The following is a 21,628-nucleotide window of genomic DNA, read 5'->3' as shown; positions in this document are numbered from 1 at the left end:
ATACTTAACTTTAACATGATTCCTCTCACACGTGGTGATGGGTGTCGATAGGTGCTGCGCTTCATCGGGGGTGCAAGTGGGTGATTTTTCTTTTAAAAAGGAAGCAGACAGTGGTTGACAGGGAGCTTGACAGTGAGCAGTCGATGTGCTCTTCGCTCTTCTGGAGGTAGATGTCCTCAGAGTGGAAGTCAATAGGAGGATTTCACAGGTTTTTTTTTTACCCAGTCGGAAACTGTTGTGTAATGACTTCGGGAGGAGGAAGGCTGTGAAAAGTAAGGCAATGGAGGGGAGATGGGCCACTGCCTTCGACACTGTTTAATTAAACCCTTAGAGACTTGCTGCATGGGAACAAGGGCCAAATGAGTTGCTGGGTCATGTGCATTCGTTCTGCCACATGAATAATACAAAACACTGCAGGCTCATTCAAAATAATCTGAGAGTACGGCTCCTTCCAGGGCTCTGCCCATATGACAGGAAAATCCAGGGTGTTTTGTCCCTGCTTCTATTCAATTACTGTGCTTGGGAGAGCAGTTGGTACACATACATATACAGTAGGAAGGAGACACGGCAGCTCAGGTGACGAAGAAGAAATGCAAGCTGATGAAGAGTTGGCAGTGTTCGATGATGACCTGTTTTTGAGCTTGATTAAAGATATTTTATTTAACCGTAGCTCGGGAGTGTTTTAATTAAAGCTGCTCTCATCAATACTTTTATATTTTTTACATTAACAATGACTGTTTACGGAATTATGACAAGACTCTTCAAGGCATTTTAGTGTCTTTCAGCCTATCTCTCACTTCCAGTGGGTCATAAGTGATGTTTCGGAGGGATTATGTTTGTATACATTGATTTAAAAAAATGCATTGTATACTTTTAATGTGTCTTTTATTGTTTTTTGCTATGAAGTGTACGACGGCGTATTAGGGCCACTGTCGAAAAAAAACACAAAAAAAACGGAGCCAAGATAGGTGGGCAATATTCTGAGATTAAAAGTCACAAATTTGCTAGTTTTAAAGTGGCAAATTTGCGACTTTAAAACTAGCAAATTTGCGAGTTTTTTCTAGCAAATTTGCCACTTTTTTCTCGAAATATTACCCCCCTCCCCCGGGTCCGTATTTTTTTTTTTTTTTTCATACTTGGCCCTAATACGCCGTCGTAGAAGTGCGTCTCTTTTATAATCAATAAAATGAATCCTCCTTCTCAGGATTTATAAAGTAATCTAACATAGAAACAATACTGTAAAACACGATTCAAGTTCATGACCCGTGTTTTTCCTTATTCATTTATTTGCAGGAGTCCATGAAAAATGAACATTTGTCAGACATTTCTACATTTCCACTTAACAGTAATCATGAGAACTTTCAACGACACATAAGATGAGAGGACTCTTACTCGGTTTTTAGAAATCTTTTACAAAAAACACCCCGCGGAAGGTTAACGTGTTGTTGAATCTACTCGAGTGCAAGTCGGCGGATAGCGGTGAAAGAGTGGTGACCGTCAGCATTCACGAGGTCTTTCTGTAATAAAATACTTTCATTCTACTTCACTCCCACAATCCCCCGGTGGCCCTCTACCTCTAGAAAAAAAATAGATCCACTAAATAGCTCATTCTCTAATTGCTACACAGTATCACTGCAGTGACCCGATCATCACCAACAACTGTAATTCTCCTTCCACCTGATCGCATTGAACTGGAAAAAAGTGGAAAAGTCCATTTACAGGAGATGAATTAAAGATCGGAATAATCCATCAGGGGCCCACCCACAATAAATACAGCAATAGCAAAAGCTATATGACTAAAAATGTATACGGGACGAAACAAAACACTGAAGTGAAGACGAAGCAGGCTACGGCTCATGGATGCAGGCGGGAGTTATGCTCTGCTAATACACGGGAGGGGATGAACTAATGCCACATATGATTGAAATGCTCTATATGTGCGTGTGTGAGGGTTTTTAATAAAAGGTACCGAATCCACCAAACCGAGGGAAGAGTCGAGGAGCCCTTTTCTTTTTGGACTCTGCTTCTTTTAGCCACGACTTCTTCCTCTTTGTGTCCGTGTGTCCTACAAATGAAAGAAAGAACATCATCATTAAATATGATTGGCTAATGCTTTGTGAGTCAGTTATAAGACATTAATAAGATCAAGTTATGGGTTGCCAGGTTGTGAACATTTCTCTGGCTGTTGAGTTTATTGAACAAAGCTTATTCGTTTTCTTGCTGTCGGTTAAATATGACGTTAAAGTACCAGCGGCCAATTTTTTCTTTAAAAAAAATGTAAAAAAAATTTTAAAGAAAAATTTGAAGCCAATACATTGATGACACTTTTTGAATTCACTGTAATTTAAATTACAGTGAATTAACACCAGCAGCCTAAATGCTATTCGTATTCATGATTTGTAACTCATCTATAAAGCATAAGTACATTCATATTAACTATTAATACAGCTATAAGTCCCAGCTTCTAAACACTCTAAAGAGTGACTTATCTTACTTTCAGCCGGCAGCAGTGGTGCAAAATGGACTCTGAGGACCCCTAATTGAGTAGATTTGTCGTTGTCTCAGAGAATCCGGGCCTTTGTTTGCATCCCGGCAGGAAGCATGCAGTTAAATTAAAGGTCCCTTCCTTAACTAACGAAGTCGCTATTAGAAAGCATCCAGCGTGTTGCAGATAATTGCTCGGCTTTTGTCTGCGACTTTCTGACCCCGTGAAGGAAAACAGAGGGCGACCTCTGACCTCGGCTCGTTACTGCAGCGGAGAACACAGCCGCCCTAATGAGCGGCCGCGGTCATCGGTGTTTACACCTGCCGATCAAACACGCCACTCTCCGTCACCGTCCTTTGTGTGGCCGTCAGACACAAAAGGGGGACAATTAGGTGCGCTTATTAAGACTCGGGTCCTTAAAGGAGAGCCCTGTGTGCTGGTAATTAATCAGCCCTGCAGTGGTGGGTGGGCGGACCTCTCGTTAGTCCCAGGCTCTGTAGGCCGTGCTCCTCCTCTTCCTCCGAGGGGTTTTGGGCGGAGTTCCTCAGGTAGCGCTGGTGCAGGCCGTGGCCGGGAAGCGAGTTCTGTCTGCGGCGACGGAAGTCTTCCTCCGCGGGCTCTTCGGCCGCCACGTCTGTGGGTGTGGGCAGAGCAGAGCAGATGGGAGTGAATCACACCTAAACCTGTCTTCCTCGCTGTCTGGGTGGATGGCCCGAGGTGTTCAAACAGACTTTTAGATATATTTATTTGTATTTTTCTGTATTTCAGCCTTCTGACATGAGATGTGTGGTCCAAAAAAAAGAGTCAGCTGAAAGGAAAACATATTACCTCGTGTTGCCCTTGGCAGTGTGAATACAATCAGACAGGGGGAGAAGAAAAAAAACACATCTATTACAGCAAGTTGAGCACAAGTGCACAAAGGCACAGGCCTATTGATGTAACCAACATGAAACAACAAAGATGATATAAAACAAGAAGTTGAAAGAGTCCCCGAGGCGACACGGAGCCCTCCTTCCTTTCAAACGCCAGCCATATATTTCATTCATATTTCATCCGCCTGACTTTATTGTGATTAGTCATGTAAATAAAATAAGATTTGGTTATTCTTTTCTCTAGGTAATTTACATTTATATTGAATTAGTGGCAGGCATTGGGTATAGGAGGGAGGGGAAGACTTATTATGCTGCGAGATTACAGGCAGATCTCATCGCCATTGTGTTGTGTAATTAAGGCAGTGGAGAGGAGAAGAAAAGAGGCCAGATGCTCGCCGTGCTGAACCTGGTCCCATTTAGAGGACAATCTGCACCAGCGTTTTTCACAATCCCCTGCACGGCGTGTGGAGCGGGCCCAGCCGGAGACACATCAGACGCCATTAGAGACGTGACAGCTTTGTTTGACGTATCGGCGTACACCTGCGGGACCGCCCTCAACATAAACATATAGTCATTTTAATCATTAATGTCGATGTATAACACATGGAAGACTACATTCCTTTGCGTTTTGGGACATTTTAGAGGGGGGTGGCTGTCTTTTAAGGCCCTCCAGAGGAGCTCGAGGATGGCTGTGTGTGCTCAGGTCCTAACGGAGACAAAGACATCCCTGGATTTAAATGTCTCATTACTGCAGCTCCATTTTGACCCAAATGGATTTTTTTGGGCACAAACAAATTGCATGCTAAAAACAGGTCACTTGTGTTGCTTTAGTCCTTCACTTCTTCTTTATTTATTTGTTTAAATGCACCCAAAGGACCCAATAGAATCAGGACAATTGGTGGCTTTACTCTCAAGGCTCTCAAAGCTACTTGTTCTCTATTTCCGGGGGAGAAAAAAAAACCCCAACTAATCCCAATTTGCATTCATCTGATGATCCAATCAGATGGATTATGCCCACATGTATGTGCCTCCGAGCTTGTTGCGCTCTGTTCCAGACGAGCAATATTTGGGGGGACCGTGCTATTACGGGCTGGGTTACCTGGGTGATAAGGATCCTTCCGCTATCAAGTTGCGTAATCTATCAAATCAGTTAATTAATTTCAACAGAGACGTTATGAAAATGCAGGCGATGAGATCTTCTAATGCTCAGTAAGGCAGCCTTTTTATTTTCCGGATCAAGGACTTAATTTGAAAAGCAGGCTTGAACACAGTTCTGGATGCTTTCATTTTGCAGCTATTGTCTTGAGAGTGCCTGTCATTTGTCTGCAGGCTAAACAATGCTGTGTGAATACACACTCACTGTCTAGACAGCAATACAGGAGCGTGTACACAGACACAAACACACGTTAACGCCTAAATGCACATGAAATCTTTGTGTGACAGACAACAGCAGCCTCACTTGCAACCGGCTGGAGCCTAAAGCCTAAAATAAATCTCTGCCCATGAGGAGGCTAACCCTACATGACAACTTCAACCAGTGGACCAGATTATTTTCAACAGTCCACCTTCCCCCAGTTCAAGACACACGTGGCGTCGTGCTGATGCGACTCCGCCACCGAGCACAAGCCTGTGTCCTTCACTCAAAGAGAATCTGGCAGCTTATCTGTGCCATCGTTCATTAGAGTGGCCAGCGGCTCAGCGGCGTTGCCATGCCTCACGCTAAACTGTCAAGCCGACGAGATAGAGGTGGGGTTTAACACCGGATGCTACTTTCTGCCAACAGGAAGCCATCTTTCATAACACGAGGAGGCGACAGGAAATCATACCGTGTGTCATATTGGAAAGGATGGATGCAGGAGGACACGGGACTTTATTTCTAAGGAGAAAACACGGAGCCAATTTGATCAAATTAGAACTAATAAAACCAATACTAACAGTTAAATATGAATATTGATGATTGAATTGAGGAAATGAAAGTTTTCTCATTAAAAACCAATAAAACAAAAAAAATATTTTTGCTTATGAATATAACTTGTAACATGCTGCTGCTGTTATCCAACTCATCGCTATGTGGTCTCTTTATATATATATATATATATATATATATATATATATATATATATATATATATATATATATATATATATATATATATATATATATATATATATATTCAGGAAATGATCATTCAGCCAGATGATGTCATGCAGGCTTTTGTATACAAACAGTGTCACCTAGTGGCCACTTCAGGGATTCACCTTCATATTCAAATGTCTTGTATCTGTCATATCTGAATTAACTAAAGTCTAATGATCTTACCTTCCATAGACTAATTATTTTTGATAAATTCAGTTTTTTTTCCCTACATGGAAGCAGGACATAATGGCCCTAATTAAATTGGAATGATTACCCAAGTAAGGAATAAGGAAAACAAAACACGTGTTTGATCTAAATCTATGATTTCGTTCTCTAGTATCTTCTCTTTGACGTGACATTAATATTAATCCAAGTTTAGCCACATCAGACCTTTAAAAAAAATCACTCTCACAGCAACAGCTGACATCTTTGAGGATAAAGTTGAAACCTGATCATACACACACGTAGCCTACATATAATCAGCATAAATCAGATCGAAAAGACGCAACTCAAAACTCCAGAACTCGCCTAAGAATCACCGCATGTTTAAGTTGTCTTCGGATTCAAACTAATGCAGTGATGGTTATTCTTACACACTTGGGTAAATTGCAAACAGAAACGGATAACAGCTAATTCGGCATGTTTTAAATCGTGCCAATTTGACAAAAATGTTACCAAATATAGGCAACAATGCAAAAACGGGTCTCAAGTTGGAGCAAACCAATTAAACTCGGTGAGTCCTTGGCAACACGAGCATTATGGGAATTGTAGTCCCAGAAGTTAGAGATGGATTACCTGCAAATACAAGTAAGACGATGATTAATAATAGGAATGACAAAATTCACTGCCTCTGGTTGTAGTAGCACAAAATTATAAAACATCGATTTGTCCAGGAGAGGGCGCTATTGCACCATAAATATAATTCCTGCTCCTGCAACACACATCCAACGTGCTTCTCCCCACTAATAACATGAACATCTACATGTTCATCATGTATAGATCCTAACATGATCATGTGATTTCTAATAAAATACTGCGGTTCCTGTAGTAATCCCTGTCTACGACATACATCCTTACTTCACTCATCACGTCACATGGAGGGGCGAGAGAGGGAGAGCATACGGGCTATGCAAGCAATAGATTGGCGCAGACCTGCAGTGTCACCTAGCAACAGGACTGCGCACGCGCAAACGCCCCTTTAATCAGCACTTGTGAAAAAGAAAGAAAAAAGAGGGGAAAAAACAAAAAGTAGAAATGGCCTTCACCCACACAAAACTTTGTTTATGTATAAATGTTAAATTAAATATAATAACCGTAAACCAAATCAGTCTTTATCAGTGCAGTGAGTCGACTAAAAGGCCTCACCCTTCCGCTTCCCTTCTCCTCAGTTTCCCACTCCTGACTTGTCTCACAAAAATATGCAGTGAGCTTGTATAAATAAACCCCCCGAGCACATTCCTCCAGAAACACAGCTCTCTTGTCTGCACAGTGACATGTGAGCCAAGTGCAATCATACGCAGCACTCAAATTAACGCGGAACCCCATCATACCTGATGTTTAATAGATGGCAGACCTGCATTTCTATTTATTGTCTCCAAATAAGGCAAGTTTTAAATGCTGATGAGATTTTCCGAGCTGGAGGATTGCTTTTTTTTTTTTTTTTTTAACAATTAGTTCACTTTTGAACACTTAGTTTGGCTGCGGAGCTCAGGTTGCATTTAAGGGCGTATTCACAAGAGGTGCACCATCAGCACTTTCACAATTCCTCCATAAAAAATGTCCTGATGGGAGGGGCGAGGAAAGAAAAAGAAAAAAAGGGCACATCAATCCTGTGGTGTCCTTCTCACCTGGTAAGCAAAAGGTAAAGCATACCTACCACAGAGAAAAGAATACACCTCAGGGTTCGAGGATAAAGGTGCGTCTTATCTGAAAACAAAGTGAATTTCCCCCCATGATTTAATTAAATGATGAACAGGATTTTAGTGAAAGCACACACACAAACAGCACATTACCGGTGTAACGTAGAATCAGTGACCAAGCCCTTATGTGAGTCATTAGTTTGTTAAAAAAAATGCACAATGTGAGCTTTGTGATGGGTGAGTGTACCAACAGAAGCAGCTGCTGTGGTTTCCTTTATTGCGGTTGTGTGAAGCAGGTTTTAAATGTGATCAGGCACAAGCACACACACACACCTAACACTGTAGAGGTAGAGTGAGATGAGGTAAACATCACAAAGACACCAGGTGACTGCAGCGGACTTTCCACGACGTTCCACGACGTTTTATTGACCAAATCTGATTTGTTTTTTTACAAAGAATGAAAATTCCCCTGTGCGTCCGGAAACAGTGTAAGGTTTGTGCGGTCTAGGTTCATGGTCCGAGCTGCTCACACAGTGAAACTACAAAGCAGTCTCCTGGACTCGGCAATCATGCAAACTCAAACGTACCGTGATGAGTCTCAGAAACACAAACAAATGTAAAAAGCAAGAAAGATGCACCGTTATTCTAATTAATTTATTAATGATCTATGTCATTCAAATAACACACGCGTGAACATGGTAACGGCTAACAGGTTAGCAAGGTGAAGTTCAAGTAAAAGACGTTAGGGTGAGGTGGTTAAGCTTTTATCATTCTCTTGTTAAATTGGTCAAATGAAAAAAAAACAGCAAAAATGACATGCGTCGGTTTAAATGTACAGCATCTTGTTTTCCAGCGACAATAAGACAATATCCATCCTAAAGGGAAAATATATATATCAAGCACGTAATAATCTCTGTGCTTAAGGCAGAAATAAAAAGCACAATTCAATTATTGTAGTAAACAAAAACACAAATCCCAACAAGATGGTCCCCCCGTAATAATGGAATAAAAACAAAAACAATAATAATACAATAAATACTGTGAACATCTGTCTCGCCTCCCTTGCAGCAAAGCTAAAATGGGGAAAAAAAATTGTTCTCCGGGATTGAGATGCAGGAGGACAGAGAGAGGGGAGCCCAGCCGCCGGTAGCAAACATAGTCACTGGATGAGTTTTTGTTCCAGGTGTGAAAACTGTATGTTGGTCAAATGCTGTGGCGAGATTATTACTTGTTATCCAGTCTTAGGAGCTGCTCCTTACCATTAACTGTTAGGGATTTTAACTGACCGTCCTCTTCTACTTCCACCCGCTCCTGGCCGTTCTCCACGATCCTGGAACAAACACATAAAGTCAGACATCAGGAAGGACTTCAAGAAATTGTTTGACACATCGCTATCTATAGGAAATAAGCATGTTTTCCCAAAATGTGGAACTATTCCTTTAAAATGCTGGCCTTAAAGTACCGTTTTGTGGTGATCTTTCTGCCGTTCATGAACTTGGTGGAGGTCGACACAGATCTGAAGTTACCCATTCCTCCCCCTCCTCCTCCTCCTCCTCCCCCTCCTCCTCCTCCTACCATCCCACTACTGCCGCCGAAAGATGATGAAGAGAAGGAAGTGAATCCTCCTCCACCCACTTCTCCAAATGAGCTAAAACCTGCAAACGACCACACATTAAACACAATTAAATAACAACTCATTAAAAATGGAAAGCATCCTAAAGTCATGGTGAATCTAGCGGCATGCGGAGTCATTTGTTGGCGTGTGAAGGTGACGCACCTGAATCGAACCCGGAGAGGTTATGACCGAACGCTGGGAAGCTCCCAAACCCGAAGAGCGATCCCCCCATCCTGCCTCGACTTGGGCCCCGCTGGCGACTGCGACTACCTCCGAAGAAATCGTCAAAAGGGTCATCAGCTGGGGAGGGAAACAGAAATGTACAAAATTGTGTATAAGAAATTGAGAAACCTTGTTCCCTTTAGGTTCGCCACTAACGGCGGCCTCTATTTGATCCATTGTTAATGTAAAAAATATTGATTAGAGGAGATTTAAGGCATAGCTTCTAAAAGCTGGAGGATGTAAAAGCATGACTTTGTACATTTCTGGAATAATCTTAACCCTAAACTGTCAATGTGCCCACCACTAATTCTCGTCCTAAAACCCCTGTGGACATGCTACTAATTGCACGCTGCCAATGTGGGTCGACCCAGCAGGATAAGGCTGGATCACTGGCACCATTTGCTGAAAGAAGACTCCTCCTTCAACCTTGAGTGTACCAAAGCAGCGACAAGAAAGCTTGGCTCGTTCCCTCTGGAAGAAACCTTTAAATAAAAGTACCTCCCCCCCCCCTCTCCGACCGCTGTTGTAACTGCATTTACCGTCCATTTACCTCGAAGGAGACACAAGAGGACACAGCTGATGCTGGGGGATGCTGCTTAGATAAAAAGCTGTTCTGTTTTGATGCTTGTGTACATCGTGAGCATATACAAAGAGAGAAAAGGTCAAGGCGTTCTCGCTCTCACACCGACATGCTCTGAAAGAACGACAAAAGAGCAGTCGAGCACAAAGACTGATATTCAATCGGTAAAAAATGTGCCCCACCTATACGACATGCCACAGGATGTAACCGCAGAGAATACGTCGACTCAATAGGTTTTCAAAATGAGCACCATAAAGTCCAACTACAGGAGCTACCCAGGGAATTACTTTTTGCATTTTAAATTAAAATATATACTTCTGGATGATGTTCAACAACAAAAAAAGTGTGTAAAACCAGTCTGTCACTCTTCATTTCCTTCCCGTCTGCCTCCTGCATATGCAAACTTGAGTGTGTGTGTGTGTGTGTGTGTGCGTGTGTGTGCTGTTCTTGGCAGACAACTAAGCCCTCGTCATCGTGTGAATCTGTATCCGTCTCTAGAGCGCGCACACCCACGCCCACCCCTCCAGTCTGCTGGCCGCTCCGAGGTGGGCGAGTGACAGATCCACAAGACCAGCTGCTGCTCACCGAGACGAAGCTGCCGGACAGTCAGGACTGGAGGCTGGATGGGATTTTAAAAACAACATCCGAACCCTATTTTTTGTGACTGCCATCTTAAGGAAGGCAAAATGCTCCTTTATATATATATATATAACTCTATATGAGGGAAAAACACCAAATATAGAGTTGGTATGAACGTGACAGGATGGATGTTTGGACATATCCTGTTGCATACCAATTAAGCATAATAAATCTTGTCCGCAGTCAAAATAGAACTTGAACTTAACAACGTGCTTTGGCTTCATTAAGACATCCTTGTTTACTAAGGAGAGTAAACAGCAACAGCTGTGCTCCACCACCTGATCTTATCCATGCTAATAAATACAACATTTATACATGTCAGTGTATAAAATAAAAAAAACAATCTGATACAAACGATGACTTGACTTTCCCTACCAGTTCTAATTTGGTCCCCCCCTCCTCCACCACCACCTCCACCACCACCACCACCCCTTTTAAAACACAATTCCCAATAACTCACATATTAGATTACGGTTCTTTCAATAACTTTAGGTGGCCGAGCCGGGCTCAAGTGTTCGCATCGCACCACGTTTTACATGTGCTCCGACACATGAAGACACACAGTGCACACACTTGGCGTTATTGCATCTGCTTTTGTTTTAATACGGAAGCTATTTTTGAAAGCATTCCAGTTGAGTGATGTAGACTTTCAAATCCATCCTCTGCCTGCGTCCGAACTCCATATTTAGAGCTACATGGGGTGAACTACACATGCCTTCCAATCAGACTTTTGCTGAACCCAGACAACCCAGGACAGACGCTAAACTCCTACGACTATAAAACACAACTACTGACACGTATGGTACAATCGACTATCACATGAACAGTCAGTGTATTACCTCAGCCAGCAGTATACTAGCTTACAAGGGTTGTATAAAAACAAAAAGGCTACCATCCTTTTGTACTTCTGGGGGAAATGCAGAGAAGTGGTGGAGGGGGAAAAAGGAGATGAGTGATATCTGTGATGTTTTTAAACAATTAACTTAGAAATGGTTGCAAAAACATGTACATAACTGTCAAAATACTGTAAATACATACATACGTAACACAAACTAAGGTGTATGTACCACTAACTGTTACTTTACTCCTCAACTGAGAAGCTGAAACCAATGAATGTTTGCTAGAAAAATAACTCACATCATGAATAGTTTATTAAAATAGTTGCTATGGGCTAATTGATTGTTATTAGCTCTACTCAGGTGGAACATTTCTTTGTAAATCAACATGTCATCTGCAACTGAGGTAAATAGCTTGCTCCATTTATTTATATCTGTATGTGTAGTTGCATTTAGTATTAAAGAAAAGGAGTTAAAAAAAGAAGAAGCTGGAGTAAATTAAGAGGTCTATCCCTGGTTAATAGATGAAGTCTATGGAATGAAGAGTATTGGAGATGCACAATGAGGTGCTGTGGAGGATCAGCTTCTTCCACATTTCTACACATCGAACAGGTGAATAATGAGAAAGAAAAATATCAATGTTTTACATGATAAACAACTACGATCTGCAGGATGTTCTCTCCCTTTTCAGATCATCTGTGTATACTTTTAACCGGATAAAATGATGCAGCTAATAATAAACTCTTCTGGTGCGCTTCAGTACCTCTCTCTTCATACTCTCTGAAAAGATGAAATCCCATCAGTGCCCCACCAGAATTGAAATGGACTTACAAAAAAAATCTGCAAATGGATCTCTTCCGCCAAAGAATTCCCTGAAAACATCTTCTGGATTACGGAATGTGAAGCCTCCGCCCCCAAAGTGATCGTAATGGCCTCCTGTAAAACATAAAACAAAAAAAAAGCTCATACACAGCAGGATTCGTTTATCAGAAGCAGGATCATAATGGCCGCTACAGTTACAAGTCGGGATAAAAATACCAACGCAAATCCATGCTATTTGAATTAATAACTGTTATTCTCCAAATAACTCTACAATCATACTCTAGTGAAATTGCATTATCTCCACGAACTGGAATTTATATTTTGCTATTTTTAATGTCACGTCCTTACCTCCTCCACCTCCCGAAAGGCCTTCTTTGCCGTATCTGTCATATGTGTTCCTCTTGCTTTCTGTTGTGGGAAGAGGACGACATTAGATAAGACAGAAGAAAATCCACACCCCGTTTTATTTGAAATCTCAGTTAGGGTTACGAAAGTCTTCCATCTGCAAAGTATGCGTTATCATCAGTAATTGCCCCTTTCAATTTTTGCTTTCTGTTATATATCATAGTAATCATCTAGAATTACTGCCTCACGGTTGTATCACTCCACCAATTAGTCAAATTGCAGGTTACATTCATGTCCGTCTAAAATGTCAATCCTTCATCGTTTTAGTTTACTAGACATTTGGGCAAAATTGTCATAATTTGCATATAAATTGTAGATTCATGGCCAAAAATGTGTTCTGTGAGGTCACAGTGACTTTGACCTTTGACCATCAAAAATGTGATTGGTTGATCCTTGAGTCTGGGTGGCCTTGAGGCGTTCCTTAGATACAGTGTTCAGGAGAATGGACCGGACGGACCACCCGGAAACATAATGCCCCCGGCGACGTTTGTCACCGAAGCAGAGGCATAAAAGCGGGTCATCATTTCCAAATTGCACGACACTCATATGTACTGTGTTATTCTGGTAATAGCATCCACTTAAGAAACATAATAACAGAGTCAATCGTAGTAATCAGACATGGACATTCAATCTCACCTTTCAACTTCAAAACCTAAGGTTCTAATGACAATATGTGTGTTTAAATGTTCAGAAAAACGCCACGTCACATATTCATCACTTAACATGACATATTTTCCCTCTAAACAGAAAAACTTTACCGTCTGAGAGCACTTCATATGCCTCTGACAGCTCTTTGAACCTTTTGTCGGCTTCCTCCTTGTTGTCTGGGTTCTTGTCTGGATGCCACTTCAATGCCAGTTTTCTGTAACTGAGACACAAACACCATTCTGTCAAAATGCTGACATTGACCTCAAAACAAGGACGAAAACACCTTCTTTGACACGTACTGTCGACATTCCAAGAGGAGATAGTCAGTTCTTAAACACCCCCCTATCAGAAACACATATCCGCATTCAAGTCTTTTTCGGGGGCGGCCCACACTGTCATTCCAAGCAGAAATATCTGAACTCCACTGGCGTGCAACGGAGGCTTGCACAGCGGCTTACGCTGAATCAGCTGTTTGTTTTTAAGCCCAGCAGCAGCACTGGCAGCGGGCGGACACACAGATGACAAGGACAAGACTACGGACAGAGAGTCAGCAAGCAAAAGAGGCTGTGCACACACAGCAGGGATTGACTATGGGTCTATAGTCAAAAGTCTTTGTTGTAGTCTGTGACATCATCAGGTTGTCTAAAGCCTGGTCAATGGTGAACCGGGCAGACAAGTTGAACAATGTGGTATCTTTGTAGTCAGAAGCCCGTATGTTTACTAGTAAAACAGCAGCCATGCAGCTCTTTAAACAGGGCACAGATTCTAGAGATCTGTAGGAAACAAAACAATCGTCAATCATCTCCTCCATCGTTGATCAAATCTGTGGTATGGCAAAGTGGCAGATTGATTGAGCAAACGACATTGTCACTAGAAGCAAGCCGCTCACGTGGCAAATACCTCAATCAGTGATGAAGAAGAGGGAGCTGGGTTCAGAGGCTAAAGATACGACTTATTGATTGGTGTCAGCCGAGATAACATTTGACTTTGGCGGCCAACAACTGAGTGCATTAGAGATAGAGGGTACTCAGCGTTGCCCATCTTTCCATGCTTGGAAAATTGGATTCGCTGGTTGATTTGATCAGCAATAAATCAGTAATGTTGATTGACTTCATCCTCTCTCACATGACTTTACGTCACTTGCATTAGCCAACATAAATGCTAATTCCCTGCTGGATCAGATCTTAATGTCAAACGGTCTTTGGCATGTAAATTAAATTCTTAGGAAACGCTTCACTTGTCGTAACAGAAAGGTGTTCCTGTGAAGAAGTGTAATTAACAGGATCTGGCCTGTTCAGTAGGCGACTGAGTGGTTGGTGAGTGTAGGGGGAAGGTATTCGACAGCGGCAAGGTTACAGGAAGAAGAGTGGAAACTTTCTGCATTGCAGCCTCTCTGTTCTCTCCCTCTCGTCAGTTTATACAGCTAGAGGGAGATATATTTAACCTACTGCAACCCTTTGATTGGGCATCTTTTAACGACAATACCGGGGGAAAATAGATCAGAAAACACTCGAGTACTTACGCTTTTTTGATGTCGTCTTGCGATGCATTTTTCTGGACTCCTAATGTCTGGTAGTATTCCAGCATGGTTCTGTCTGTGTGAGTTTATAGTTGCTGTCCTCTGCGAGAGTCCTCTATTTGGCAACGCTGTAAAAAAAAGAAAAGAAAAAAAAAAGTATGTTCTGTTAAGACATGTTAGCTTGGAGAGATAAAGCCCAAACTGCAACTGCGCGTAGCCATGTGTGACGGGGGAGATAACACCCTTGCAGACCCGAGGGGTAAATTTGTAAAGGGGTGGGCGGGGCCAACAGCATTAAACAGGGTGTCAATACCCAAAAATGTAATCAACTGCACTGAAATAGAGATGCGGGGAGGAGAACAGCTAAGCTAATACAAGCCCAGCAAAATTACATAATAAGTGGGTGATCATCCCTCACCCTGAGGCGTAGAGAGAAAGTGTGAATTGTGATTTTAGTTTGAAATTTGTATAAAAAGGTATAAAAACCATGACCAAATGTTGAAGTTAGCAACTAAAAAACAGGTCTGATGAAAATGTATCAGGAGATATACAAGTAATCTTGTTTTAGCCCCAGATTTCCAATTTAATTCGCAATATTACAAGACAGAGAGGGTAACCTGCACCAACACATCACTGTGTCATCAAAGCCTTGCGCTCAAAATATGTTCTGCACTCTGTTGTGCCCAGTTGGTTCGGAATGTAATATCTTTGAATCCGAGCTCAACGGTGGAAAACATTTCTGCAGGATGCACTCTGATGTAGAAAGAGGCAACAGAGACAAGTAGGATCACATGACTTGCCAAAATGTCGGTGGCGAGCCATCTTGCCATTGATAGTTCACTAAACCATCCCACATAACATGCGCTGCAAGCATTAGCATGTGTACCTAGCTCCCTATAGCATCACTTCCAAGGCCAGGAAGCACAATTTGCCCTGTAAAAAAAACACAACAACCCCACAGTATTCATTTTGTACCCATCACATGAATATCTAAGACCCCTTTCAGAGGCTTGACCATCAGTGTCAACTGTACAACACATTCTACCTACGGGAACCTCACCAGATTAAAAAATGATCTTTTAATTTAAAAAAATAATAATGAAGGCAACTTTGTCTGTAGGCTCGCTAATGAATGACAAGCTAACATGCTGAGGGTGTCTGTGCTTTTTCTGTTTTTAGCTGAGCTAAACCAGAGACTATTCAGTTAAAACAGATCGGTGATGCCCCGCAGTGCATTTTCTGTGGAATAAATAGTCTTTTAAATGCCACATTGCTTGTTGGCAACCAGTCATATGGGGAGGCAATTTTGCCTTGCATGCTCTGATTAATTTGGCATCAAGTAAACACACAAGTTCTGATTTTGTTTAAATGGAGGGAAAAAAAATGCACCTCCTGTCCTTTTGCTCCTGGTGTTCTTCTCCACTCTTGGCAGAAGTGAATAACAGGCGAACCAGCTTTAAAAGTGACATAGTTCTTTTTTAAATTAATGTAGTATGGTGGATCTAATGTTTGCCAAGTGTAGCCCATCCATCAGGCCAAAGCAACCTAGGGGAAGCCCTCAGTTTCATTACTACCAGTCACAGTGGACAACATCTTTTCTAAACCAAAAATAGCCTTTAGCAGCCATCGTTCTCATGTGTCCAGTGAAGGTTGTCAGTTAATAATGACCTTTATAATATTTTTCCCGCTGGGTTCTACACTTTGTCAGTGATATTGTGAATAATCCACTAACGCAATATGCAAATCACACGTGGTGAGCATCTTCTTATAATTGCTTGTTAACATGAAGATTAAATTTGCCCATTGCCATATTTTTTGCTGTGGGTGTGACTTAAACAGAGCATGTCAAAAGTCCTTTCATCGCCTACACAAGCAGAGCAGGCTCTAATTTTGACACTCTGCCCTGTGATTTGTACAAAGAGGAACTAAAATCGTATTTCACTTGCAGGAGAAAACAAAAGGGGAAACATGTCATGTTGTCCTATTGGGTTGCATTCAAATCTTGACCTTAGATGACCCCACTTTAATAATAAATGATACTGGATCATCCTTAACAAGATAGTTACTACAGTTACCACTCCCGCACGCAAACATTCGCTATTTACTGTAGGCCTCTTAAAAGAGCTGAAAATCTCCGACATCAAATATTGTCCAAACCTGGTAAATCACACCCAAAATTAGCCACACTTAGACCTTCTGGGTTTCCATGGAGACTTAAATTATCCTACGATTCAACGTGCATCAACATCATACAGACTGGCAAAATAATACAGCAACAGACCGACTAAAAGAACGAGGAAAATGCCAAGAAAAACCAGTCGACGATTATTCATCAAGAGATATCTTAGCTATCACTAGAAATGATAAACAAACCAGCGAGATCTACTTACACAGGGAGTCCACTGTGTCCTGTTTGTTTGCTATTTATAACCTGTGGCCTTTGCAGTTAGATTGTGTTTGTGTGTGTTGTGAGCATGTGGGGGGTTGGGGGTGTTTGGCACATGGCAGTGCCAGTATAAGTGACTCCTGGTTGAAACATGGCACAGGCACCGAACTCCACTCGTTAAGATGCCTGTGACTCAAAATTTCCCTGACACCATCATGTTTTCTGTTGAATTTGCATCTAATCCTTACAGTAAGTATGTCCTCCTTTCCATCTCCACATCTTAATATAGACCACAATCTAAATATAACGAAATATGACCCAGAAAGTCATTATTTTTCCTCTGGGGTTTTCTCTGAAAACCAACCCGATGTCTGGACTCTGATTTTAAAGGACTCTTCTTCTATACCCCTCACTTCATTCATTACGCCCTAAATGTAAATGACTATACTGACCCGCTCACCTGCCACCAGTTCCCCTGCGGCAGTTGGGAGTTAATGGACATGAGTGCCTGTTAGAGATGTGGTTACTCATGGTTATGTGCAGTGTGTGTATGCATGTGCATAAATATTTATGCCTTGTGGTAGCATTAAAACAGCTAACCCAAATCTGACAGATTCCTGCCCCTCAGTATGGATTACACCCAGATGTGTGTCAGTCAATCCCGTGAACCTGATGACAGTCAGAAGCAGTCCATTATTATATTGGACTTTTTCCTGAAATAAGGTCTATTAGGAGTAGAGAAAATGTTAACAAAGACAAAGGCCTTCTAAATTATTGTTAATACAAGCATAATAAAACAAAAAACACATGGAATAGCAGCGTTTTGCCTATTACACCAGCATTTTTGTGCCAAATTGCCTCTAGGAACTGCTGTTCCCATAAATGTTTTAACATTTGGGGATTTTTCCCATTAAAGTCCATTTCAAGAGGAAATTACAGTAATCAAAAAGCAATCAGTGTCGAGGGTGAAGAGCTGGTTGAAATAAAGAAGTATATTTTGGATTTTCATGGTTTCATGGTAGAGGAAACCATGAACCTCTTGGGCAAGTGTACTGAACTCAGGATTAGGAATGCACACCGATCTTTTGTATTCAATAAAACCAATAGCGAAACCTGGACTTTGGATATCGACAGATACAGAAAGTTCAATCAAACACCAGTGTTTAATTATTAAGCATTATGCCTCACTGTGTGAAAATGACTGGGAACATTATTTTATGGAGTAAGGCAACACCATGCTTGACTGAACATTGCTTTCCTAACGTTGTAAAACAAAATGTAACAAATAAATGCACAGCTTTACATGTACAGAACTGTTATTTAATTAAATAATGGTATTGTATTGTCACAGATACATTCGGAGAAGGTCTTTCTAGAGGGACTGCATCGCCCAGCTGGTTTGAAATGGCGAGGAGCAACAGGTAGAAGAACCAAGGGGAAAGTGGCTGCAACTTTAAATAACTATAAAAACACAACAATATATATTGAATTTCAGCAAAACATAGAATTGCAGATTATAAACATTTCTGTATTGCAATTTCATTTCCACGTTTCCATCACCAGATAGACCATATAAATCTGATATTTGCAACAAGGCAATATCGGCTAAATAACATGATGACAGATATCAGATATCATATAAACTCTATCCTCAATGCAATTAAAAAGGAGAGTTGTGACATTTCTCAAGGCAGAGCTATCCAGCTGCTATCCAGCCTATATCTTTATTGCTTTATTGATTTTAATGTGGTTGTATTGTAGGCTAGGTAACTCAATATAATAGGATACAGATCAGGATTGGAGGCCAACAACGTGACTGGAATTTCCCCAACAGTGACGACCAATGGCATCAGCCCTGAAGCCTAACAACTGCACAGCAACTATAAGCATGTCATGTTAGTAGATAAGCAGGGTATGGGCTCATAAAAAGTGTACATCAGTGTTGCTTTGGCGATTTACATCTGCAGAGCAACTCCCCAGTTAATTACCAGCAAAAGAAACTCTAGGTCTTATCTCCTGATTAAAATCTCGAAACAGACGTCAGTGTTCCGGTTTCTGTCTGCTTCGTGTCCAAAGCGAGGAATAAGATATCTTGTGCAATTGTTGCCTACAGGTTAAATTGTTTATTTAACCTGTTAACTAGGGGTCAACCCATGTGGTGACTCCTACTGTAAACCCACTCAGCCTCATACGGTTACACATTCAACCCTGAATTCACCTCACTGTGATTGCAATCAACAAAAGGCAGATGGAGTAGGCCTGTCAGTGTTCAAAAACTCTCAAACATCACAACAAATCTGACAGTAAGAAGACCAGAACAAACGGACAGAACAGGCAAGGAGTAACCAACACCTAGTACAAATCACAGGTGACAGAACAGAGACAGCTAAACACGACACATTAACAAGCTTGGGCCTTACCTAAAATTATTCATAGCAACAAGTGGATTGTTTGTGATTAAAAGAAGAAATGTGGGCACATGATCAGGAGCTCATGTGAGATTTTTTTCTGGGGTTTTCTCCTTACTTTTTCTATTAGTGGAAACATGATCTAAGAGCTCGTAATGACAAGAAGACCCTGTTTACTGTAAACAGCAGTGAGCATTGTCCTCTTAGAGAGGGAATGCACAGTATTTAATGTGATAAACCGGAAAATGCAGGGGGGGACTTGATCTGCTCCAGGCACCAACTTCATTGGAATTCATCAGCCACCATATATCAACAGGCTAGCTTCTGATTTAACCATATCTCATAAAGACGGGGCTAAGTGAAACCTGACTCACTTTCCTTCAAATGAACGCATGAAAAACCATTGTGAATTGACCAACATGTATATATTAATACCTCTTAAAAGGCTTTTTTTTAAATCTTTTGTATTTGTGGATTTCCTGGTTTCATTTCAGCGGTTTGAGGAAGAAGAAAACAATTCAATTGAGTAAAAATACCAAACTCTGATTGTTAAAGCCTTGTCCACAGGGTTCTCAAATGTCAGAAAACAATGGGGAAATGACTAAAACACATTCTTAAATCCCAATATGAAGTTTTAAAACATCTTCATTTGTCAGAGCCACAGTCCAAAACCAAAAATATCACATTTACAATGATCCCACAAGATGTGTATTATATTTGCTTGATAAAAGATTTAAGATTACTTAAAAACAACATATGTATTGTGTATTTACACTTGTATTTCATGAACTGAACTTACTCCTTAAACTACTAACCAATAACTAACTATCTTACAGTTGAGAAACAGGCTAAATGAAAAAAAAAAGTGTTTCCTTCTTCTGTTGGTACTATTTTTCTGTAACTTCTAGAAGCTTCCATCAACGGGCAAATCCGACATCAGCAACGTGAGGAACACAGATTAAAAGAAAGGCTCAAAGCCGAAAGGCATGTTTTGTTAAGATGCATTAATAGATAGTATGATGGCATTACAATAATAGCAAGACGATTACATAACAAAGTGAATCCATCTCTAAAAATAGTCCGAAACTTTAACGTTAGACCGGTAAAGTCTCGTCTTGCCAGACAGACCAACGTTAACCAACGTTCGCCAGATACGTTTGAAACCGACTGGTGACAGAAACATATCCCTATATTTATAGCTTATAGTTTCTACCGGCCGCTTTGATAATTATCCTCATAGTTACTACAAACGTGAACGCGTTTGGACGTGACTCTGGCTACCATTGTTGCTAGCTGGGTGTAGCTAAGTTATCGTTGTTTGGGTTCGGGTAGCTAGCTAAAAAAAAGCGAGGCAAAAAAAAAAAGCAGCGAGCTCCACTCGTTTGTTGTGTTTGAGTCGAGATTAACTCAACGTGGGCGACCACTCCAGTATGTCCCGACACTTTAACCTGCATATGTGTTTAAATAATTATAATGTTTAATTAATGACGCCGAGGGGGGGGGGGGGGGGGGGACACATCAGGTTGCGACACTACAGCATCCCCATAAGTGTACGTTACCGTTTCGAGTCTATGCGACAGGAGACGGTGATTTAACACAAATAAAAGCCGTATCGGCACATTCACACACACAATTTACATTTCTAAAAAGATGGCTCACCTCTTCTGTCGTTATTTCCCCCCGTCTTCGCCTGAGTGCAGCGTCTGTAACTGCAGCCGTTGGTGGCTGGTTGCCGCTGCTGCTGCTGGTGGTGTAGGACTTGATAACGACTACCCCACTATGGTGCTGCTGCTGCCTTCAGGTACTGTCGGAGATCGTAGCTGCCACACAATGGATGAGCTGAGGACACACTTCAAACCAAACATTATTTAGGAGGTGGTTGATCATTTTCACACACGAATGTCAGGATTGGCTGGCCCCTTGGACGTGATTCAAATTTATTTTGATGAACTGCTCCGGATGGTTAAGGCGAGCACCTTGCGTGTTCGCCTTGCTGTGTCAGTGTCTCTATGAATGTGTGACTGAGAAGCAAATTGTAAAGCACTAAATAAAAGTGATATGGTAAACAAGAACCCTAACATGGCTCCTGTATTTTTTACATTGTATGTGCTATACGATTTTATAGACCGGGATAAGAATATGTTGATCGTGGTAAATTTTCATTATCGGGATAATTGTGAATAGCAACTTGGAAAA

At 41.3% G+C, this 21,628-nt stretch overlaps 1 protein-coding gene across 1 annotated transcript; it reads right to left on the bottom strand.

Annotated features, from left to right (window-relative positions):
- Nucleotides 1–1,275: 1,275 nt before the first annotated feature.
- Nucleotides 1,276–21,251, bottom strand: dnajb6b (DnaJ heat shock protein family (Hsp40) member B6b). Its single transcript, XM_084034212.1, has 10 exons — nt 21,092–21,251; nt 14,642–14,766; nt 13,230–13,339; nt 12,415–12,474; nt 12,076–12,180; nt 9,130–9,267; nt 8,815–9,007; nt 8,612–8,682; nt 2,961–3,119; nt 1,276–2,065 (listed from the first exon to the last, which is right to left on the bottom strand). Exons 2-10 carry the CDS (start codon nt 14,704–14,706, stop codon nt 1,956–1,958), a joined length of 1,011 nt encoding a protein of 336 aa, XP_083890338.1. The 5' UTR covers nt 14,707–14,766; nt 21,092–21,251; the 3' UTR covers nt 1,276–1,955.
- Between the last annotated feature and the right edge of the window lie 377 nt (nt 21,252–21,628).

The sequence above is a fragment of the Eutrigla gurnardus genome (genome assembly GCF_963514095.1).
Source record: "Eutrigla gurnardus genome assembly, chromosome: 18".
Lineage (NCBI taxonomy): Eukaryota > Metazoa > Chordata > Actinopteri > Perciformes > Triglidae > Eutrigla > Eutrigla gurnardus.
Note: the sequence above shows the minus strand (reverse complement) of the source record. Positions and strands in the feature narration are given on the sequence as shown.

What these genes read in the sequence shown, in the direction of transcription:
- dnajb6b (XM_084034212.1), bottom strand. Translation starts at nt 14,706, where the DNA reads ATGCTGGAATACTACCAGACATTAGGAGTCCAGAAAAATGCATCGCAA. An exon ending in CCTCTCCGGGTTCGATTCAG is followed by an intron (nt 9,008 to 9,129) that starts GTGCGTCACCTT and finishes GGTCGTTTGCAG; the next exon opens with GTTTTAGCTCATTTGGAGAA. An exon ending in GAGCCTGGGACTAACGAGAG is followed by an intron (nt 2,066 to 2,960) that starts GTCCGCCCACCC and finishes TTTCATTTGTAG; the next exon opens with GACACACGGACACAAAGAGG.